The sequence below is a fragment of the Miscanthus floridulus genome, chromosome 19, assembly GCF_019320115.1.
Source record: "Miscanthus floridulus cultivar M001 chromosome 19, ASM1932011v1, whole genome shotgun sequence".
Taxonomy (NCBI): Eukaryota; Viridiplantae; Streptophyta; class Magnoliopsida; order Poales; family Poaceae; genus Miscanthus; species Miscanthus floridulus.
The window spans coordinates 9,569,554-9,593,794 of NC_089598.1; the positions used below are offsets into that span (position 1 = coordinate 9,569,554).

Here is a 24,241-nt window from a genome sequence, read left to right on the forward strand (position 1 = left end):
GGATGAGATTTCAAGCTCAGGTATTTTTTTCACAAACGAATGTTGAATTATTGTAATTGTGATTTATTTTTCAGAAATGAAGGAGTGTCATGAGCAATGAAGTTGTGATGCTATCAGTTGTGACGCTGACGCCCCAACCAGGGTTAAATCCTTGGTTCTTTGAAAAGAAAAGAAAAAGGGCATCACCAAGGTTCCTAAATGTGAAGTTGCCATTCGATGCCTTTCTCCAGAAATAAACGGACAGACAGGAGTATTCCACAACTGAAAATGCAAGGCAAGTCAAAATTAGGATGAGAACAAACTCACTGACAAGATTTTACTGTGATTGGTAAAATCAAACTCAGAGACAATGAGAAGTTCGTCAGGACGGAACGTATAAAAGCTCAAACACTGTTGTTTCTTTGTCCATGGAATTATATTAAAAAACAGACAGTGAGAGCGACCTGTGTGTCTCTACATATAAACACTGAGGCAGCCACCCACTCTTCCCATTAACAAAGCATCCATCCCTTCAGCAAACCTTGAGTTGAGAGAGGAGAGAGGAGACAACTAGAGACACAAACAGAGGTACACCAAGCATCCTTCTCCCATCCTCTTGATCTTCCTTCGATCTCCCTTTTTGTTTTCACACTTCGATTCTGCTCTTCAATTTGTGCTTCATCGGTACGGTCTTTCCATGTTCTTGGCTCTTGAGTGCCTTCTTCTTTGATTTTTTTTTTCTTGCAAATTCAGCTATGCACACTGCATGATTCATAAGAACATGAGAGATTTGGATGAGTTTCCTTAAAAAAAAAGTTTTTTCCCAAATTAAAATCACTAGTGTTAGGCTTAGGCCTATAACAGTTCACATCAACCAAGTTGTTACAGAGGTGGTTATATTACCTCTTGTTCCTGCTGATCAGAGACTTTCTCGGTCCCAATTGATTACGAGAGATGTTGTGCCATGGCCTGCAGGTAACCGGCGCACGCTTGTCTCGGTGGCCGGCCAATCATGGCCACCGTGGGGCAGTCCGGGGCCCTGAGGAGGGTCACCGTGCACTACGCCAACTCGCCCACCCGCAGCACGGTGGCAGAGGTGAGCCTTGACGACCTCGACGACGAGCTGCTCCAGTTTGTGCTTGCCGATCTTCTTCCTGGCCAGGTACATGCCCCTTCTTCGCCTTCAACTCTTCAGCACAATCCTGCATAAACATGGCGTCTCTGTCAGCCTTGTATCTTTGTTTCTTCTGACCTGCGTATCATTTCTGTAGCTTTCGTTCTTGTAGCTTAGGAAGTAGGATTTCAGTCTCTACTGAAAAGAAGGGAAAAAAAGGCTAAAAAAGTAGGATTTCACAATTGCAGGAGGGTTTACACCAATCGATCTTGGAAGGAGCATACAGCAACCACCAGAGCCATATGAGAGGTGCAGGACCCAGTGGCCCGTATGACTATTCACAGTCACAGGAATACCATGCAGAGAGCAGCACTGGTGCAGCAGCACCTGCTACCAGGAATTCAGGCACGGATCAACAAATCGCCTCGGACTTCGAGTACGCCAAGCAGCTCCAGCAGGCGATGGAGGACCTCAGCGTCGAAGACGACGACGACGGTATGATCTGCTCTGCCTATGAATGATGATTCAGCAAATTCAGATGCGTTTCGTTTTTACATGATGTGACACTCGTCGGATTCTTGTGCCCGGCGGCCGTCGCATCTCATAATTGTGGTTCTTGTGTTGTCGCTGCCACGATTGTTCAGATATCAGCTGCGTGCCGTCTCCATCTGACTCTGACGATGAGCATGACCATCACGACGAAGAGGAAGAGGTGATTGCTCAACCTTTTCTTTTCTTTTCTCGAACACGAAAGAGAACACTGCTCAACTTGGCTGAGCATGTATCTATCTTTCTTTCTGAATTAGTTATTCTTCAAAGATATGAAAAGTGGAGAACTGAAGATTCTGATAATTGTGTCTGCAGGCTGACAGGCAGGATGGTAATGGTGATGATGATGAGGTTGATCCAGACAACATGACTTATGAGGTTTGTGGCTATGGAATGTTCTTTTTTTCCTCCTCTTTTCAAGTGACATGTAAAGCTTGTGAACAAAATAGAACTATGCAAGTAGTGTGTACCTTTACACCTGGGTTGGAATTTGGAAAGGCCACTGATTTCCTGCCCTCTTTTCGGTGATGCAGCAAAGACAGGCACTTGTAGAATCTGTGGGGACTGAGGACAGAGGTTTATCCGATGAGCTCATCTCCCATCTGCAGCCATGGAAGTACAAGGCAGTCAAGGCATCAGGGCTTTTCTCCCGGAAAACAAACCATGAAGAGTAGGTTTATGCCTGCCTTTTTCAGTTTACATTATTACAAGTTTGCTCTTATTTAAGAATAGTATATGAAATATACAAATATCTCGGGCCATAAATATCGATTCATATGCGCAATTACAACATGTGAGTTGTTTTTTCTCCTAATGTTGACGACAAATAGTGAAATTTCCATGGCATCACTGATGATGTTTTTTGGGGTTTGTTTGGATGCAGCTGCCCTATCTGCCTGTCCACTTTCAGAAGCCGTGAAACCATGATAACGTTGCCGTGCAGGCATCAGTACCACGCAGCTTGTGTCACTAAATGGCTCAAGGTCAACAAGGTAAATCTGCAGATGTTGAAGCATCCTCTTCTCGTGCTATTTGTTAGTAATAACAAATTGTTATTGCAGTTACAGTGGATTGGGGTTTATTCACCGTGATAGTTTTTTTTTCTGACTTTGAATTTCTCCTTGTTTTGTGAAAACAGACATGCCCTGTATGCAAATATGAACTGTTTGGACCTTCCTAGCATCCCACCGTGTCGCCAACGAAGCTGATAAGATGATGATGATGAGGCGTCACACCCTGCTGGTTGCATCATCTACTTTTTTAGCCCCAAGAAAACTGAAAATGAAAAAAAAAATCAATCCAAAAGGAGAAAAAAAAATTAGGAAGTATAGATGCTTGATCACCCAAGGAAAAGAAAAGAAAAGAAAAAAAAATGAATTTTAGGTGTTTTTATTTTGCCTTTGGCTTGTGGAAATGTACTTTTTAAGTCACAATCTTATAGTTGTTTATTAGAAGCTTGTTCTTTCTCTTGCCATGACTATTTGTATTTGTTGTGCGATGCATCATGCTAATTGTTTTCTCACGAAGCATACCTCGAACCATTTATGATGTATTGGATATTTAGGGGCCGTTTGGTGGCATAGAACCTTTCTAGTTCTTTTTAGATGTAAGAACTTCCTAGTGGAATCACTAGAAACCGTGCCAAACACTCAGGGCAATGATTCTTCTCTCACCACGTTCTACTCCTCTAAGAAACTAAATCCAGTAGCCAAGTAATTTCAATAGTACTAGATAATAATCCAGTTGCCAAACGATTTCAATAGTAGGTAATCCCTTTTCCAATAGCAAGTAATAACCCAATTGCCAAGCGATCTCAAGTTCTCAACAGTACGTAAATTCCTTTTCATGAGAAGCTAGACCTAAAACATTTCCGTAAGAATCTCTATCAAACGCATCTTTACCACAAGCCATTAAATTCAACGGCTTAGAAAAGTTCTGGCAAGGCACATCTGTCGTTATTTAAACCAAACACGACCTAGATGTTGGAGTCTACTGAAGTGCTGCCCAGAGGCTTAAGGGACACCAAGCTGGCGAGGACGAGGAAAGATAGATCCTTGTTTGAGTTGTTTCTTCTATAATTTGATAGAACCATGCGAAACACACACCCTGTGCCAGATAACAGGAGAGCATAATTGACACTCCCTATAGCATGAGAATGATGTACATGAAGGGGTAATGTTTGTGACCTTGCGATAATCACATCATATCATTCAGCAACATTGTCATACACACGCTAACAGCTATGGGTTGCACTGCTCCCGATCCCCAAGCCAAATCCAACTCACTATCTTACTCACACATCTGGATATGATGATCTGAAACTGTCAATACAAAAGCTCCAGAAAGAGAAGGGTGGCAAAGCACTTGCCAGCACCAATCAGGCTATATCGTTGCTTGGCGCTTACGGAAAACGAACTCAAGAGTAGTGAGACGTTTATATACCATGCTGACATGCTCACATGTTACCACGGCAAGGCACTACCACCCTTGTCCTGCACCGAACAGCCCGCTTTCCACCAGTGCGTTAGTGACTGTGTCATCGAGATCCTCCAGTTGAAGGAAGGAGTCATCGACCATAGAGTTCACGGCATTGCCAGCGGTAGCAGCAGCAGCAGCTGGACTGCTGCTCACCGACTTGAAGCTGTTGTTTCTGCCAGGGGCAATGCTGGCTGTGCTATTGTTTATCACATTGCTAGGGCCAGTACCAGCTGGAGCAGCACCCTTCACCGCGCTGTTATGGTTACTGTTATTATTATTGATATGCTGTCCCTGCTCCCCAGTAGCAGCAACATTGGGGGTAGCAACTCCTGATGCAAGACCACCGCTCGCATTAGGTGCATCTGGAGGCGGTTGCTGTGCTTTTGTGCGGTTGTTATTATTCTTAACTTCCTGCAGAAGCTGATTAAGCACATGCTGCTGGTATTGTGGGTTAACACCAAAGCCCTGGAAATTGTTTTGCTGCGGCATAGGCTGCTGAAATGAACCGGGGTGTTGGAACTGCACTTGGTTAGGTCCACGGAAGGATCTGGCCGCTTCCAGCTGTACGCCATTGTGCATTGCTGTAGGACCTTTGAAGACACTTGATGCCTCCTGCTGCAGCAAAATTGGGTTTGCACTGGAGCTTCTGAGCATATTCTGGTAGCTGTTTAGAGTTGTGGCATTCTGTAGAGTGTTATTGCCAATGGTTCCGACACCAGGAGTCTGATTGTTCACAGAAGTACTTGTCTCTTGTTTGACCCCAATTAGTTTGGTGTTGCCCTGGTTATTGGCAAGGTTAGCAGCAGCCATGACCTGTCTTGAATCATGCATATTCTGAAACTTTGTCATGGTTTTCGAATAACTGTTCAGGCTTTCTGCATATTAACAGAGAAAATGTTAGAAGTGCAGTGTAGATAAATGGGGCAAACAGAAGGTGCACTCCATACTAAAGATCACAATACTATCCAATCAGCAATCAGTTTTTGTCATTGTTCATATTGTTTCTTTTTAATTGTTGTTTATTGCTCCACTGATATCAGCTGAAAAAACAAATGAAGCTACACAAATTATAGATGAGATGCGCAACTTCCCATCCCACTACATAAACCATGTGTACAGACATTACTACCTGTTATCCATTGGTATTCTTCAACTCTAATGCATAACTCGCAAAAAAACTCTTGCTGCTTGAGTAAGCCAAAAACAACCATGTCTACCAAGTTATCGCATCAAACTGTCTGGGTACAGCCCATTATGGTCAAAATGGTGGAAATCCAGTGCTGTAGATTTTTATTATAAAACAAAACTTGACCTACAAATTCAATTTCCTCTAAAGACAGAATTCTCATTTTAATACTAAATCCAACCATCTTTATACAAAATGTGGGAAAAACAGCAAGGAAGAACCTAATAATTTAGAGAGAAAAAAAACTAATTCACACAGCTAAATGTTGACAACTAAATGAAAATTGAAGACACTATAAAATAAATGTGCACAATCATCATACCTTTAGGACCAAGATTGTTCTTGTGGCTGAACTCAATCAAGTCCTTCATGTGATTCACCACCTCCGATATCTGACAAGGACAGACAACCATCAGCATGCTGCATGCATATGTATGTACTTAACTGTAAAAAGATACAAGGGGGATTCTAACTACCTGCAGGCAGCGTACATATCTTTTAGAAAGCCCATGTTCATTTAAGGTGTGATGCTCTAGATTTTTTGCCAATTGCCGTGATGCAGTGACAAACCTAACAGTACAAAAGAAAAAGATGTAACCACATCAATTAGATAACCAGAAATTGTTCAGTACACGTGGATGTCAATGTCAAGTACTGAAGGTGAAATAGGATCACTAACATGTTGCAGATGGTTTGTGCATCATTGTTTGATATCCCCGCTGATCCACTTTCATTGACAACAGCTTGGTATTTCTGGGCAACTTGCAGCAGATTATTAACCTGGAAAAACAGAAGGGTGAGTAGAAGATATGATATAACAGTCACCAAAGTTAATGGCATACCATACAAGAGGAGTTAACTCAGGTACAAGGAATATGCACTTGGGGTAGCACCCACAATGAATACACATTAGAATAAGAAATGGGATGCGTTATGTGTTCAAATTTTAATATTTTGATCTTATACTGAGTCCATGCAGCTGTAAAATATTGTAGGGCAAATAAAAACATAGAGAAGATAATAAGAAATAAATGTGAGAGCCCCAATAAATAATCCAGGATCCAACGACTCATGCCACACCATATAAATTTGTATCCTATAGCCAAGCAATATATACATATAGGCAAAGAGGATTAAACTACCATAATGTCCTGCCAAATTATAGACTTAAAAAATTGTAGCGAAAATTAAAGGAACAGCACGCTGGACAAAGAACTCCACCTGTGGTGCTATAGTCTTGCGAGTGATGTACTCCTCATGGCGTCGTGAACAGAACTCCCAGGACATTATCTACACATTTCACAAGCAATCAGGAAATAGAAATGATTATCAATTGCCACCCATTTGAAACATTTAAGTGCCTACAAAGGCTAAACAATATGGGCATGTTACCAAAATTGCTAATGGCATGTGCAAGCAACCAGGACAGCTAAGCAATATACCTTTAGCTCTGGTGTGAAAATGATTCTCAGATGTCCCTCATGTATAACATGTAGATGTTCATAAACACTTTTTTGAACAACTTTTGCATGCTCCAGCACCATTTGTCCATTAGGGAACCGGAATTCGTTGGGTGAGTCAAAGTATAAGTATTCATCGATAACACCATGGTCAAATCTAATTTGGCAGAGTCTAGGAAGTACTTCATAGGTAGCTTCTACCAAATGGAACAAAGACCAAAAGAAAAAGATAAAGTTAACTTAGTGAGCTTAATGGCAGACATTGAAACAGAAAATAGGAAAAGCACGAAATAAATCATGATCTATGAGAATACGTACAGATGTTAAGAAGAAATCTACTCAGAAAGGAGAAACTAAGGCAATCACCTATGTCATCTTAATAGCACATGCAGAGTGCGTAAAAGATAACAAGAAGACATAAAAACATAGGAAAAAGTCTACATCACCCCCTGAGGTTTGACACTCTGGTTGATCCACCCCCTGAGGTTTAAAACCGTCTAAGCAGCACCTTAAACTTTCCTAAACCGTTTAACTAACCCCCTGGGTGGTTTTGGGGGGCTGTTTTGCTGACGTGGACATTTATTATTAAATAGGTCTGCGGGTATCTCCTTGACAAGAATCGTTCGTAGCTGGACTGGTCAGGCAGCCGCATTTCGAGGCGTGTGGGCAGGGTTCGAATCCCTTCGCCGACGCATTTTTTTGGTTGATGCTATTTTGCATGGCACTGTGACCGTGCGGGTGGGTCGTGTTTACGCGCGTCGCTGGCTTGCTGATCCCGGACTTCCGCCGCGCGTTCGAGCACTTCTGCGTGCACGCCGGCGGCCGCGCAGTGCTGGAGGAGGTGCAGTGTGGGTGAGTGAGAGCAGCATGCCCACGCCCATGCGCTGGAGCAGCGTGACGCCGCCCTCGACGCCGGTGAGCCCTTCCTGTCCGGCCGAGCGCGCGAGGCCACGCGGCAGCAAGCTTCTGAACAGTCGGCCGCGTTCAAAATTTCCGAATTGAATGAACTGATCAATACCACCTCAAATATACAAGCTGAAACTCAATCTTCGGCTCCCTCAAACTCTCAAACCAGCCCGATCCAGCGAAAGGTGTAGTAACAAAAATTGTAGAGCTAGAAGCGATCTACAAGTTTGTTTACATGACTTTGGGATTATTCGGTTCGGTTTGCAAACTACAGACCTCGGCGCGCCAAGTACCGGCTGCTCCACACGGTGCGCACACACAAGGGCGCCACCGACGAGTGCTTCAACTGCGTGTACCAGCGCGAGGACGAGGTCGGCAAGGTGGGCGTCTCCCTGGCGCGGGAGCTCATGGCGGTGGCCGGCGACGCGCTCAAGAGTCAAGACCAACATCACCACGCCGTAGATGAGCGCCAAAATACGAAAGCCACACGTGCGAACGTAAAAACGAGCAGCAAACACGTCTGAACGGCGAGCCGTGAACGGCAGTAAAAATTTTCGCAACAAAATGAACCCAAACAAACCGAGCAGCAAGCCCGCGACGCGCCCAAACGCGAGCAAGCAAGCCAGCGACGCGCGTAAACACGACCCACCCGCACGGTCACAGTGCCATGCAAAAACGCCAGTCCCATGCAAAATAGCGTCAGCCAAAATAATGCGTCAGCGAAGGGACTCGAACCCTGCCCACACGCCTCGAAACGCGGCTGCCTGACCAGTCCAGCTACGAACGATTCTTGTCTAGGAGATACCCGCAGACCTATTTAATAAGAAATGTCCACGTCAGCAAAACAACCCCAAAACCACCCAGGGGGTTAGTTAAACGGTTTAGGAAAGTTTAAGGTGCTGCTTAGACTGTTTTAAACCTCAGGGGGTGGATCAACCAGAGTACCAAACCTCAGGGGGTGATGTAGACTTTTTCCTAAAAACATATCTGGTTTAACCAGAGATTCACTGTGAGAAAGCAAGAATCACTAGGGCATCACCTTGTTCAAAGGTCCTGTTTGGGAGAGCTCAGGTAGAATAGGGGTGTTTGAGTGAAGAATCTCGATTCCAATTTGATACTAAACACACAGGGCTCAAACTCTTAATTTGTGACTAGGAGCTACAAACTTCAGATCCTTCAAGATTCTTCGTTTGCGATATTCATACATTTCAAAAAGCATTCAGCTGATCCAGAGATTAATTTTCAACTTGGCAATGATCTTTGCGTGATATTTTTATCATTCTTAACGCTTATCAACAAATTGTTAGTATTATATTTTTCTAGTCTGAAATGCAAGACCTTCTTTAGAGCCACAAGAAGCTAACCAGAAAATACGGTGAATAGATCACAACTATGAACTGAGCAAACTAAGAATTTGGACAAATGAAAGAACCGTTATCATTCATCAGGTAGAGTTGACAGAGACCAACTAACCATATCCTTTCCCACCATGTGTATTGCAAATGTCACATCGCCATGTATCCTGTACCATAGAGAAAATAGAAAATTGATGAATGTATCCACCGCATTTTTATATATAGAAAAAGAAAATTTAACTGCTGCAGGCTACAATGGAACTCTTTACTGCAAAAAGCTGTGCATACAAGATCTATTTTTCTACCATTAAAGGCACTTAACAAATTAAATGTGGTTTTCAGTAACCCCAGCAGGAACTTTACACTGTTGCTAATCAATCTAATACTGAACATCAAGCAGAAAGTGATGTTCGGCCATGAAATAAAGAGCAGTATACGATGGGAAATAATACGAGTAGGTGTGAAGTATTAATTACCAGAGCTTTCTGTGGAGCAGCAGCTGAAGAATTCCCTCTGTTGTCATAAGAAGAGACACACCATCTTTCTCTTGCTCGAGGTGCAAAGTACTCTTCAACAAGCTTCCTCCAATATGTTATAGGGTTATTCTAGAAAGAATCGTTCAAATAAATTGTATTACCAAGAGCTTGTACCTCATAATCCCACAAACAATTAACACTATTGAGAAACTCACCTCTGGACGATGACGCTTGTGAAATAAATACTGCAGTATCCTGCGAGAACAAATCCCACTCTCGATAGGAGTCCTAACAGGACCACTTAACTGCATTCCGGTCTGTGCCAGTGGTGGCCTAAGTTGAGGCTGCCGAGGAATACCAACTTGGGGTTGTTGCATCTGAGAAAATGGTTGCAACAAATGCTGCTGCTGCCGTTGCTGAAGTTGTGCCAGTTTATGCTGCTGAATCAAAGCTTGAAGCTGTGGGTTCTGTTGCCCCTGGAAATGAAGAGAATTCTGACCATGGATCAGCTGCTGAATCAGCTGTTGTTGCATGATATCACCAGGACTAACATCAATCCTTGATTTCTTCTGAGCATGCAATGCACCTCCAGCATCGATCACAGGTTGTGATGTTACACTTGAAGACCTCCGTTTCTGCACCTGCTCTTGGGGTGGACTTTGCTGCATGATGGAACCGTCAATGACTGAAGAGCCAGAGATGTTATTGGATGAAAATGACATTGGTGATGCAGGAACGCGCATCAATGAATCACCATTCATGCTAGTACTTGGCTGTAACTGGGCGCCACCGGAAAGTGACGAGTTGGCGTCAGTCACCAACGAGCTAACTCCAATGCTTGGGCCAGAGGAATTTGTAGTGCTAATTGGAACATTACCATTCATGTCCCTGGCATATCCAAGGTTAGAACATGCACCCCCGGACATGGAAGTCCAGGGATGAGTTCCGTTCATTGCCTTGTACAATCACATAAAAGAGGCAAGGCACATTACTGGAATCGCTGATAATAAAGACCTTAAAATACTTCAGCCAGAACCTGTAAAAAGAGAGTAGGTGTCAATGGTATTAAAGACATGCAAAGAAATTATGCATCATATTTTTTTTCCCTTTGTTTTGCACTAACAAAAAAAAATGTGTGCATTGTAAGCTGATCAAGTTCACATAAGCGAAACAAGTAGCATATTGTATTCATCTAAGCAAAACATGAACCTAACCAGGTCAGTTTCCTAACTGCAAACAAGGCAAGTAACAGATGATTAAGAGACCAAAACTGGATCAAGCTGCAAGCGATAAATAAAGGAGCCTGGGCTAACTTGAAGCAACCAAAATCCAGGTATTTAGTCGTCCATTAGAGTATATAAGAAGCTACTATGTAAGACCCAGATGTAACGCGCCTCTGTTCAGATACTACTAAGTAGCAAAATTGGCCTAAATAGCTGTGATCCTTAGCCTCCTCCGAGAGGCCAAGACTACAAATTTCCAATGTAAAATCAGTGTTCCATAAAACTTGATAGACCTAATGACAGCACAATCGTGTGACTGCCCAGGCCATGAACTAAGCTCAAACCGCCACGGTGTTGGCCAGCTAGGCATCGATTCTTCCCAAATTACAGCAGCAGGGTGGGCATAGCTACCTAACCACCCGAAGAATGTACAAGATTGTTTATTTCTTCGCTTCTTTGCTCATACATCAATCGGAGGTATTGCAGCCAGTGAAGTAATTCTACCCCAAAATCTTATCTTGGGGAAAAAAACGCAGACAATCCCTACATCTACCCAGGCAGGAGATATTCTGCGGTGCAAACAAGATAACACAGGAGTGCACGGAGAGAAGTAACCCCAAAAGCAAAGAACGTAATCACATAGAGAACAATTGAAACAATAAGCATAGGGAGAGAAAAAAAAAAGATAACCACTCCAACAACAACTAAAACCTACTTTTGCTGGGTTGCCTTTCCACCAACCATCCATATGTTCAGCAACCAAAGGGGACAAGAACATAAACACACATGTATGCAACGGCACAAAACAAACGGTAATGGCGCTGCCGCTGCTGGAGGAAGCAAAGACGTAGATTGCTACCGCCTTCCGCGTCTTCCGCCTACCAGGCCAAGTTAACCGCTACGAGAGGTAGAGAGAGAGAGAAAAAAAAAAGAGGAAACATTTGGGGGCTTTCTTAGTAGAGCTTGGGGAAGGTGGAAGACAACCAGATTGGGCAGATAGACCCCAGGAACTCACTTCGCTCCCCACGGACGGATTGAATTGAACCCTAAGCAAAAACTCGCTGCAAACCAGACCAAATCAAATCGAAAAGGCTAGCAAAATCAAACCAGCGACAGCACAAGCAGGAGCAGAATTCCCGCCTCGAACCCCAGAATTCGGGCGCGCCGCATTGCGGGAACCGGCGCCCATCCACCCCCGAAAACTCCCCCACACGGCGGTATCCGGTGGGTATCCCACCACGAATCCTCCCCCGCCGAGCGACGCCCCGCCGGCGAGCGCACGAACCCCCCCTCGCAACCAGTCCGGCAATCAATCGCGTTGTGCAGAAAAGCAAAGCGAAGAGGGGGGCGAAAAAATCTCACCCCGCTGCTAAATTATTTTCCTCTCATCTCCTCCTTCGGTTCTTCCCCTCCTCTTCTTGCGCCTGTCTGTCTGTGTGTATTGGTGTGGCAGCCGTTGCCGGCGCCGCGGCCACCGGACTAAATAGCTTCGCGGCGCCCGAGGAGGGGGTGACCGGGTGCAGCCGGTGGGGCGGCCCGCCTTTGACCATCCGTCGCCGGTCGCGGGGGGGCCGCGGGGGCGATCCCGACCGTCGGATCGGGCCGGCAGCGCACGCGTGAGGCGGATATTTACACGCGTCGGCGCCTGATTGGGTGACGGTGGAGACGGGGTTACCGGGAGAGGTGCAGTCGGTCCCCTGGCTACGTGCACCCAGCGGGTGTACACGTTAGGGATGGCTGGGCCCACGCGGGGGAGAGGGCGCCATGGGGCCCGTGCCAGACGCGCTGGGTCGGTGGGTGCTGCTTCCTCATGATATCCATGAGGCGATGAGCCCCATCACTAGACATTAGGCTAAAATTTGTTAGCTAGAGGTTAGAGCATAACTCTATAATTCATTTTTTATAAATATAAAAGAAATATTATATTTGATCTTTTCTAAAATTTTAAGTGTTGTAGATACTTACAAGTATATGTACGTGTGCAGCCGCGACGGATATTTATCTAGTTGTTCCTTCCGTCAATGGTTTCCCCCTCTCTCCCATCCCGTTTATCCCTTTTTCGGACGATTTTCGTATCATAGAAAGTTAACTTGGCTTCCAGTCCAACTGGTTAGAGCGTCCCGGCGGCACTCCTCAGGTCTTATGTTCGACTTCCCGTGGGAGCGAATTTCAGGCTAGGGTTAAAAAAAATCTCCTCGTCTGTCCCACGCCAAAGCACAGGTCTAAGGACCGATCCAGTCTCACAGGGCGACGGTGCCCTTGTGTAAGGGTGGGGCAGGGGTTTGGGGGTTTTCTGGGCCTGCGTGAGAAGGTCTTCTTCTTAATGCAATGTCTAGGGGTGGTCATATCCTCGTAGGTCCAGTTTTTTTAAAAAAAATTATTGGAGAAAAGCAAAATAGCGCATTTCTTCACTTGGCAGTCATTGATTTATCAAGCACTCCCTCTGTCCTATAAATTGGGTCGTTTAGGAGAGAGACACTTTTACCAAGAAGATTGGTGAAGAACCTGCATGCCCCTACTACAGTACAAAGCAGCAGACCATCAGACAATGCTCAAATCCCATTGGACGGCAGAAGTGAAAGAACAAGGCTGGGGCGTTGGGTGAGTGGGTAGTGGACACGGACAACTCCTGTTTGCTGGTACGGTACCTATGCGTAGGAGCTGAAACGTAGCCAGCGACACTTGTTATGGGACAAAATTTGAATCCTATAATGACTCTTTTATGGGACGGGAGTAAGTTTTAAGTACTCTTTCTAAATTGTAAGTCGTTCCAGCTTTTCTGGATACATAGCTTTTTACTATACATATAGACAGGCCTTGTTGGTTTCGTTGAAATTTGGCTTACGCTGATTCGTTGTGAGAGAAAAACACTGTTCGTTCGCTGAAAAGTACCGCTGAAGTAGTGCTGTAGAATAGGGTGATAATGTATATCTAGGTGCATTGCAAAAAACTATGTATCTAAAAAAATCAGAACAAAACTAATTGTCTCTGGCTTGCATGGTCTATTTCGTAATGGCATTTTATTTTCATAATTGTGTGTCGAGTATGTTCGTTTATTTTGTGAACTTAGTCAGCCATGTAGCGTGTTACTTTTGTAACAAGGTGGTCTAACTCCTCTCTTTAGAGGATGAAATTAGTTAGTTCTTCTATTATTCAAAATAGGCAAAACCAAATCTAAATGGTTATTCTTTTCAATCATATATATTTTACATAAGAACATGAATGGTCTCGCTTTCCTCAGTTCGCTGCGCTCCACAAGTGTTTAATGTTGTAGTGCAATTAGCGTTGTGACAAGTTAATCTATCCTGGTAACATGCTATGGTTAGTTTCACCCCAATTTTTCTATATCTATAAGATTGAAACGACAAAAACAATAGCAAATTTCTTACACGGTGCCAAGTTTTGTTTGGAAGATAAGGGCACCAAACCTAATAAACTAAGAAAAACCATTGTGCTAAACCTCTTCATCGATCTCCTATCTATGGGCCCGGGGTGCAAGTGACCCGTTTTGCTTCCTTGCCCAGGTGCCATCGTTGGTATTTTACGAGAAGAAAAGGGATGGAGCTTTCTAGGTTTAGCGACGTACAAACGCCCACACGACTTCTACTGATGTGTGGGGTCACAAAAACAGAGGCCCACGTGTTTGTGACCAAAACATACAAGTGGGTATGTTGGTAGGTCTATCTCCGTTTCCTTTTTCCAGGCCCGACCACACTGTTCATCGAGAAAGCGGTTTTGCATTTTGCTCCGTGCACACAGGGAAGGAGGGGAGGATGACTCCACACTCTATCAGAGCTTCCTTTTTCCTTGTTGTAGAAGTAGAAGCAGCCTGTGGGGCCCAGCATGCTTGTTGGGTTTGACTAGCTTGCATTGTTTTCGATCTGCTTAGGATAATTAGGCTGGAGGAGCAGGACTAGTGTGGTCTGTAGTGTACGGTTTTCCTTTTCCCTTCGTTAGCTGTTTATAATGTAGACAGGGTACAAGCATAATTGGGATTGACAGACAATCTTGACATGAAAAGTGAGCAAAACAATCATAAACATGTATGATGATCGTTGTGTTGGTGACTGGTGATTAATCAGTATCTTGTTTTCATTAACAATTAGTAGAAAATGTTTCTTGACCAGAAGCTCGCCATTCCTATTTTGTGACAAAATCCAATTGGTTTCTTGACCGAAGTGAAAATGTCATATACAGAGCAGCCAATTGAATACCTAAAAAAATTAGCAAAAAATTTATATATAGTGTATACATGTATGTATATTGGAAAAAGGAGAAAATAAAGCTAAAACTAATACATGTGAAGCATTCAGCACAAAACATAAATATTTCTACTCACTTTACCTCTGCACTGAAGGACCGATAAGGCCCAGTGGGCCAAACTCTCTCCCACTGTTGGAGACATTGGCGATTCAGCGTCTCACGACTCTCGCACACTGACGCTGCTCCTGCATCGCTTCCCTAATCCCAATCTCCAAACCCTAGCACTACTACTCTACTGGTGAGGTGGATGGCGGGCGAGTGGCGCAACGACAGACTCTGGCGACGGGCAGCCCCTTGTCTCGCCACAGTGGCAGCGCAAGTTCAAGTCGTATGCCCCCACACCCTACACACACACCACCACCATCACGCAAACTGTAGCTGAACCGTCTAATCCAATATCTCTCACGAATACTTGTTTTTTATTAGATACTAGGTACTCAAGAGATGACATTAAACTATACAGTTTCGTTGAGCACATCCCAAGAGAAAACTCAAAAATCCATATTTTCTCATCTAAGATCATAAATAAGAGAATAAAGCTTACAACATTCTTAAGTCATTTCTTACATCATTTTATTACAGTAACATAATATTACCTCAATTGATTATAACAGCGGAATATAACAATGTTATCAGAGTTACGTAGAAAATAAGATTAATTTAATGACATAGATTAATTTAATGACATGGTGGAGCATTAATATAGTGGACATTTTATACAAGAGATGCTATCAAATTTTATATCTTTTCTTATAAAAACCTTTAGCAAGGATATAAATAAACACTACGGTCCTAGCGAAACAGGAATCCTCTCTGAGCCCACCAGGAGGTTTCTACACACAAGAGTAAACTCTAAGTATTCTCTAATCATCTGCAACAAGGGATATAAAACCCTGAGTACTCGATTGTACTCAGCAAGACTTATTAGGCAGGAGGAAAATAAAAGACTCCATAGATATGCAAGGCTTATTTGGCTTGTGGGTTATTGCATCCGCGGAAGCATTACTAAACGTGCGTCCTTATATTCAATTTTATTAGCAGTCATCATTAGTTCATTAACTAACCACTCTATGTAAGCACATATGCTACTTTCCAAACAGGTGGTAAGCAATCAGAACCATTTTACCATTTTTCATATTCTAGTTCTTACTACAGCGCTAGACCGTAGCCAAGTCGGTACCGTCTTACAGAAACGGCGATTCGCGAACCAATATATATATATATATATATATATATATATATATATATATATATATATATATATATATATATATATATATATATATATATATATATATATATATATATATATATGCTAGTGACAGTACTCGACTTCTACCGGATCCTATAGCATAGCAATCTACACAATCATGACATACTAGTAGGACTCATAGGATAAGGATATATATATGTAAGTGGTTTCATTCAACTCCTTAAAACTTAATGCACAAGCAAAAAATAAAGTGCAGAATAATAGAGGTTATGCACCGGGGCTTGTCTAGGTAAGATATAACCAAAAGTTAGTATTCCATCATGGTGACACGATCATCAAGGCACTATCTTTTTTGCTACCTCGGTCGACTCCATGATCCATCGTTGTTCCTATTATGATATACGTGAATACAACATAGATATGTAAATAATCAACGACGACTACAACTCTAAAATACAATTACGCTTCGCAAGCTAACGAGATAGCTCTAATAACTAACATGCTAGGCTACATATCTATGTTGTTGAATAAGGCGTTGTTCCCCAACAAGTGTTTTAGTTCTAAACTCTCAAAGTGTTTCGGCATTTTACGACTTAAATATATATTTTCGAACTAGGCCTCATTTAGCTACCTTAGCAAACTAATTATTATGGAGTTACAAAAATTACAGTGAGCACCTAATAATGCTAGGAATTTACTGTGAAAGTTTCAGGGCCAACACTATCACCAATTTATCACAAAAATTCCTATAAGTTTATATCTTACATTATTAAGCATCTTAAATTATTTAGATAACTTCTAAAAATATTATAAAACTATGTGAACAAAATATACTAGCAGATAGATCATGATTTTAGGAACCTAACAAAATTAGTTTCATAATTTTTGGCCAACTACACAAATTTATATTGAATTTACAAGTTTGCTTAGAAACTAAATTAGGAATTGCTTAAGAAAAAAGGAAAAACCAGCGGCAGCTAATTCGGCCCAGCAGCCCAGCGTGGCGAAGCTGTGCGCGCGTCGTGGCGGTCCAGCACGGCCCAAGGCTAGGGTCGCCCGTGCGCGATGATGGCTTTATAGAAAAGCCCCCGTGCTTTAAGATAATAACATGACTACTATGACCACTATTCCTACCGTCAGTAATCTTGCAACTATACCCTCGGATGTTTTCGTCTTTATCACGGTGAGGTCCCTAGGATCCCCGCACACGCCGGCGCGGTGGCCGACGACACAAGGCGGTTATGTCGGGCAAACTAGGCTCGCTATGACGGCATTAAGGAGCTGACCACCATCTACAACTAAACGCGTAAGGATGGGTGGCGGTTAGGGACTTGGAGGCACATGGTCGTGGCTGCAGTGGCGAGCGGCTATCCACGGCGGCGGCGCGACTGTTTCGATGAGCCTACGTATGCTTGGCAGAGTAGAAGTGGTAGATAAGCATCAGTGGCTCATCATGGTGTACGCCCTACTAACGGTTGAAGCAGGGGAGCGCTGCGACGGTCTAACCACATGTGGCCGAGCGAGGCAGCGACGCTCTGCGATGGACACCAACGCGTCACCCCACCGACGACGAGCACCCTAGCCAAAATAATGTGAGCAACAGATGGAGGGAGTCAAGGCAAACTCAGGGTTACGAGCAATTGAACTGTTACCGCTACTACAAGCCTTACCCCCAACCCTCTGGTCACGACGGCGCACATGACCGACGACGAGAAAAAAATCCAAAATTGGCCGCGGCCAGACCACCGCTGGACCCGACAAGAGTGGGGCATCTAGCTAACTTCCTCTGCTTCTTACTGACGTGAGGAGATGAGCTGAGAAACCATGGGCTTGGCGAATTTGAAAGGGGGGCGCTGTAATAGAACCGACCAATTATACGAGATTAAATAAGAAAATCTTCCACTGAAGCAGATAATTTAGCAAACTTAAGCCCGTATAACCCGGTAGTCCGTGAAACCACGAAGGATTTCAAACCAATCGACATACAAACCAAGATCGTATAAGTTTAGCAAGTACCGTCACACGTTACATAAAGTTCACAATGATAGTGGATACATCAGAGTTTAGAACATAAAGTTATTACAACCCACGTTTAACGGAAATAGCAGAAGCAAATAGTTTTAAAGCCACACACACACTTTTGATTCAGATAAAGTGTCAGTAGGTAGTCATCTCCAACAAAAGCATCAGATGAGAGATACAGAGTGACCATTCGCCTTGGTCCTAGTTGTCACCCATCGCCGGGTACAGGCAGTTAATGCAATAGCCGTAGTACATTTGATCATCTGCAACAACAATGGGAACAACGCCCTGAGTACGAGAAGGTACTCAGCTAGACTTACCCGTCTTAAACTAAAATAAAGCGACACCAAGGATTATGCAAGGCTTTCTTCAGTGGGCTAGCTGACTTGTTTGCGAAAAGCATAAGCTACCATGAAGACACCATTTTAAATACTTTGCATCATCTTTATTATAACCTATTCATCTAGGTAAGCACCTGTAATATAGCAATCACGTGATTAACCAATAACATCCAGTTACCAATCTAGCTTTAACATGTCCATACCATCTGGATAACCATCATTGTTCCATAATAATTACTACGATGCCGTAGCTCGAGTCAAGTGCTCACTATCCAGGAGCGATAGCGATTCGAATCGATTCCTAACCAGCTGGTGATTTATTCCTCACACAAACCACACTCACCGATCAAGTGAGCTACAGATCACCAATGACACTTTTCAGGTAGCTGCGGGACAATCTAGAGCCGTAGTACCCAGGGACCGCCCGACTGCTAGGAATCAGGTCACACCTGCCCTTGGGCACACTCTTCGCGCCCCTGTCATACCCCCATTAGCACCAATACGCGCACCCGTGTAGATCCCGGCCCAAATAGTGCCACTAGCTTCGTGGTCGAAAGGTACTTTATTCGGCCAGCTAAATGTGAGGCATGCGTTCAATATGACAAGAGGGACAAGCAATGATTGGTCCTTAATCGACACGGACAGAAACTAACAGCACCCCAAAATCCTGTCTGGTTGCCTCCAACTTTTTCCGTCCGGTCTCCAGTTATTCATCACACATGGTTAATTTCAGGCTATCATTCTTTCTATAGCTAAATTCTTCCAGTAACCACCTATAATATAGGTGATCGAGTATCACCGATCGCTACCAGTCTAAGCCAGGCTAAGTAGTTATTCGATCCTGACCTAACAGGGAAAAAGGTAATAAGGTAGGCAAGGATAGAAATGAATGCATCAACGGTTTCAATCAACTACTACAACTTAATGCAACAATATATAAATTCATATACATATAGAAAGAATTGCTTTTATAAAGTAGCAGACTTATAATGCTTCGGGGCTTGCCTCATTCGAACGAACTAGGTTGGTGATCCACGCACTCCGGCAAGTCCTCTCCTTGCTCCTCTTCCTCTGGCACCTCCGGTGCCTGGACTTCTTGTGGATCGGTCCCGGTCTGCTCTTCCTGAACGGCTACTAGCAACTCCTCCTGCGATCCTGTATGATGCAAAGGTATAAGTGCTAATGCATAGGTGCATCGGAGAGATGACATGTAATGATCATGATGCATGAACTGTAGATGAGCATGTTTAACTTTATTGGACATAGTCGTAGCAAAGCTCTTCTACAAGGTAGTCAACATCATCCAAGAACATGTACTACTATCTACTATGACCACCCTGTACTGACATGCCAAATCACCACAGCAAATTAAGATGCTTCAAAGATACACCAAAGCGAACATTATTAACTAAACTCGCATTAAAGAAGATTATTTTATTTCATTTTAAACCAGGGCTACTACAGCAACATATATTTATGGTGCTTATTAAAATCTAAGAAAATTACAGTAGCATAGTACTACTCTAAGTAGACTACCATAAAATTTTCATGGCATTTAGATAAGTAAAATAGCCTACACAAAAATGACAAGGCATAAATGCTTAAAAACGCATAAATAGGAAACCTTAGTTAAAAGTGCCAAGCAATAGATTTCATATTTTTCCTAATATCCTTAAGGTACTTATATACTCCCCACAAAATTTCATGGTCATAGTATTCCTAGATAATTTACAAAAATTCACACAAGTATCAATCAATGATGAATGGAAAATCTATAACTCAAAAACCACACATGCAATGACTCTCAAATTTTTACCAAAGCTTCTACTAAGCAAGAATAGCTTACCCACAAAATTTCATAATTTTTGGACCACAGAAACTCTAGATATAAAATAAACAAGTTTACATGCATTCAAAAACACCTTTCAAGTTTCCATTTAAATCTTCCAAAATTTCTACTGTAAGTATCAAGACTATATTTTTTCTAAATACTAGACTTCCTAAGGAACACTACCAAATTTATTTCATAATTTTTGAAGCTACAAAACTGAAGATACAATTATTACAAAACAGCATAGAAACCTGGAATATTTGCACTATCCTATTGCTCAACGGTCACTGGCAAGCGGGACCTACACGTCAGCTGGGACCACGTGTCAGCGACAAGAAAAACAGGGGACGGCTCACTCGATGGCGCGGCAACGGCGAAACTCGCCGACGGTGGCTCCTCCGGTGACACCGAAAGCACCGGCGTGCTCTCCGCGATGAGGCGACTCGATTAGTGCCACCGGCGAGACCTAAGACCTAGCGGAGGTGGCACATCGACGGTGATGGTGGCCCGGCCGAGCTCCGGCGCGAGATGCCGGCGATGGCAAGCCATGGCTGCCTCAACCGAGCACGGCATGAGCTACAGGGGATCGCTACGGTGCTGCCCAGGCAATAAGAGGAGGATGAGGGAGTTTCCAGCTACCCCGACCACGACGGCCTCAACTCCGGCGAGGACACGCCCATGGCGGCGGTGGCGGGAATGGACAATGTGTCCTTACCAAAGCTCAAACGGCTCAGCGGCGAGGTGGACACGCGGAAGGGGACTACGGTGGCGCTGGTATGGTGGCGATTGCACGACGTGGGCGAGCTTTGTGCTGCCAATGGCGTCGACGCGGCTGCGGCGCTGCGCTGTGCTTGCTACGGGCAACGAAGGAGAAAACAGAAAGCCGAATGGGAGCGCGGGAGGGAGCGGGCGAGTGCGGGGCGTGTTGAGGCACGCGGCAGCTCGATGTGGCCTGGCTCAGCAGGACATCAGCAACGTGTGGCCTCCACGTGGCGTTTGAATCCTGACGCCGGTCGGCCACTCGGCCTGACGAAGACGGCCATCAGACCCGCGATCAGAGCCTGACGATGCAATTTGACGACCTTTGTTCTCCTAAACTGTGAAGTATTAGCTCATACAATCTACACAAGAGTTGTAGCTCTAAGTACCATCTGTAATTCGTCTTAAACGATCAAGACCTAATTCACAATGGTTAAGGAGTAATGTCATCCCAAAGGTCGGCTTGTCAAACTGTCGGCGTCAAACACTTGTAAAAATTTTCCTAAGTGCTCAAAACAATGAAAAGCTGATTTTTGGAAGCCAATCTCAAGCATGTTAGGAGCTAAACTAGTCTATGACACAAACATAAAAGTTGTTCCCCACATCAAATACTACAACTTTGCTTTAGTAACCACCTTCATGCAAAGTCTATAGCATGCAGTTCAAACTTGGTCAAACATGTTACATTCAAAGGATGACTTGTACTTGAACTCTGACCTAATGACCTATTTACCCTTAACCATGAATATCAAAGTTGTTCATAATGGTGCTCTAGACATGTTTAAGCTAATTGCAAGGTCACACACTCATTTCATGCATTGGTCACACATAGGGCTATCCAGTTCAACACACAGCATCACTTAAGTACTGGATTAGACAAAATGATCTTCATGAACATTGTTCCACTAGTCATCATAAGTGTAGCTAATATGTTTTAGTGACTCACATCAACTACTTACACCTATTCACTCATGATCATAAGCATACACAAAGAAAACATGAAATAACAAGACATGTTTCATATGTTTCATTCATATGTTTCAAATGTAAAAGCGTAAATATGAATGCTTGATGCTCGTGCTTATGCAATGCAAGTCAGTTTATGCAAGGCTAACACCTAGGGTGTTACAGCCCTCCCCCTTTATAAGAATCTCGTCCCGAGATTTTGAGTTATGAACCATTTGTTATAAAAATCCTTATAAGCGTTTTGTAGATATTCTTCTGTTTCCCACGTTGCATCACCATCATCGTGATGACTCCACTGTATCTTATAGGTTCTGACCACTTTATTCTGAGTGACTCGGTCCTTAGTGTCCAAAACTCAAATCGGTTGCTCATGGTATTCCAAGTCTGATTTGAGCTAAATGCTCTGAGGTTCTATACTCTCTTCCGGAATACGCAAGCACTTCTTCAATTGTGATACATGGAAGACCGAGAAGATCGAACCCATCGCTTCTGGTAACTGTAACTTATAAGCCATGGGACCCTTCTTCTCTATGATCTTATACGGTCCTACAAACCTAGGAGCAAGTTTTCTCTTTACTCCAAACCTTTGTACTTTCTTCATTGGAGTGACCTTCAGATAAACGTAGTCACCTACCTCAAACTCAAGCGGTCTCCTTCTCTTATCGGCATAACTCTTCTAGCATGACTGTGCCACTTTCATGTTTTGTTGGATAATATGGACCTTTTTCTCAGCCTCGTCAACAAAATCAATTCTGTAAAACCTTCTCTCTCTAGGCTCGACCCAATTCAATGGTGTCCTACATTTCCTGCCATACAATGCTTCAAATGGAGCCATCTTGATACTCTCTTGGTAGCTGTTGTTGTAAGCGAACTCTGCCAAAGGTAACCATGATTCCCATGAACCCTTAGATGATAACACACAAGCTCTAAGCATATCTTCTAGAACAGCATTAACTCACTCTGTCTGCCCATCTGTCTGTGGGTGGTAAGCTATACTCCGAATCAAACTAGTACCCAACCCTTTATGAAGATGTTCCAAAAAATGAGCGGTAAATTGTGACCCACGGTCAGACACGATAGTCTTTGGTATACCATGTAATCGGACAATTTTTGCAATGTACTTCTCAGCATACTGCGGTGGTCGAAATGTTGTTTTGACTGGTAAAAAGTGAGCTGATTTGGTAAGGCGATCTACAATTACCCAAATCGAATCATTACCCTTTGGTGTGGTGGAAAAACCAGTGATAAAATCCATACTTATATCATCCCATTTCCAATCTGGTATTGACAAGGGTTGCAATATTCCTGCGGGTCTCATGTGAAGAGCTTTCACTCTACAACACCTGTCGCAACGAGCAACATAAGCTGCAATCTCCTTCTTCATTTTCATCCACCAATAACAAGGTCTCAACTCTTGGTACATTTTTCCACTTCCAGGATGGATAGACAACTTAGAGTGATGAGCTTCATCCATCAACTTGTTCTTGAGCTCTCGATCTTTAGGTACAACCAAACGGTCCTTAAACCATAACACTCCTTGTTCATCCACTCTAAAGTGCTTAGTCGGTTCTTTCTTCATTTTCTCCTTGATATGAAATATTCCCTTATCTGTTTTATGACCCTCAATGATCTTGCTCTCCAAGGTACAGCTAACCTAGATATTATGCAATACAGCAGGATGCAACAAATTGAACCCATCCTCAAACAATGGTTGCACAACAAGAGAATGTGACTTCCTACTTAAGGCATCTGCTACTACATTTGCCTTTCCCGGATGATAGTGCACATTCAGATTATAATCCTTTATCAGCTCTAACCATCTCATCTGTCGCATATTCAACTCGGACTGAGTAAATATGTACTTGAGACTCTTATGATCTGTAAAGATATTGCACACATTCCCAAGCAAGTAGTGTCTTCAAATCTTTAGACCATGCACAACAGTCGCAAGCTCTAAATCGTGCATAGGATAGTTAACCTCATGCTTCCTCAACTGATGTGAGGCATAAGCAATAACTCTTCCATCTTGCATCAGAACACATCCTAAACCATTCTTTGATGCATCGTAAAACACATCAAACGGCTTCTCTATATCGGGTTACGCCCGAACAGGAGCAGTG

General features: G+C 43.4%; 2 protein-coding genes and 1 long non-coding RNA gene across 4 annotated transcripts; 1 reads left to right on the forward strand and 2 right to left on the reverse strand.

Moving 5' to 3' along the window:
• Positions 1-251: 251 nt before the first annotated feature.
• LOC136528791 (uncharacterized) lies at positions 252-1,021 on the reverse strand. The gene is made up of 2 exons (XR_010777142.1): positions 883-1,021; positions 252-741 (listed from the first exon to the last, which is right to left on the reverse strand). It is a non-coding gene; the product is annotated as an uncharacterized lncRNA (long non-coding RNA).
• On the forward strand, positions 300-3,114 carry LOC136528789 (E3 ubiquitin-protein ligase BIG BROTHER-like). Of its 2 annotated transcripts, none has more exons than XM_066521774.1 (8): positions 300-663; positions 955-1,141; positions 1,342-1,588; positions 1,738-1,805; positions 1,958-2,020; positions 2,176-2,312; positions 2,526-2,634; positions 2,781-3,114. In XM_066521774.1, exons 2-8 carry the CDS (start codon positions 992-994, stop codon positions 2,820-2,822), a joined length of 816 nt encoding a protein of 271 aa, XP_066377871.1. In that variant the 5' UTR covers positions 300-663; positions 955-991; the 3' UTR covers positions 2,823-3,114. The 2 variants fall into 2 exon arrangements, with proteins under 2 accessions (XP_066377871.1, XP_066377870.1); XM_066521773.1 differs by having other exon boundaries at positions 303-567.
• A 288-nt stretch (positions 3,115-3,402) lies between these two features.
• Positions 3,403-12,220, reverse strand: LOC136528787 (probable transcriptional regulator SLK3). Its single transcript, XM_066521772.1, has 10 exons — positions 12,089-12,220; positions 9,719-10,539; positions 9,504-9,632; positions 9,146-9,194; positions 6,749-6,963; positions 6,528-6,596; positions 5,986-6,086; positions 5,783-5,876; positions 5,629-5,698; positions 3,403-4,995 (listed from the first exon to the last, which is right to left on the reverse strand). Exons 2-10 carry the CDS (start codon positions 10,454-10,456, stop codon positions 4,121-4,123), a joined length of 2,340 nt encoding a protein of 779 aa, XP_066377869.1. The 5' UTR covers positions 10,457-10,539; positions 12,089-12,220; the 3' UTR covers positions 3,403-4,120.
• Positions 12,221-24,241: the final 12,021 nt, after the last annotated feature.

Coding starts and splice junctions, on each gene's coding strand:
- LOC136528789 (XM_066521774.1), top strand. CDS start 992: ATGGCCACCGTGGGGCAGTCCGGGGCCCTGAGGAGGGTCACCGTGCAC. Junction 2,313..2,525: donor CGGAAAACAAACCATGAAGA/GTAGGTTTATGC, acceptor GTTTGGATGCAG/CTGCCCTATCTGCCTGTCCA. Junction 2,635..2,780: donor AATGGCTCAAGGTCAACAAG/GTAAATCTGCAG, acceptor TTGTGAAAACAG/ACATGCCCTGTATGCAAATA.
- LOC136528787 (XM_066521772.1), bottom strand. CDS start 10,456: ATGAACGGAACTCATCCCTGGACTTCCATGTCCGGGGGTGCATGTTCT. Junction 9,195..9,503: donor CTGCTCCACAGAAAGCTCTG/GTAATTAATACT, acceptor TCTATGGTACAG/GATACATGGCGATGTGACAT. Junction 5,877..5,985: donor GCACAAACCATCTGCAACAT/GTTAGTGATCCT, acceptor TTGTACTGTTAG/GTTTGTCACTGCATCACGGC.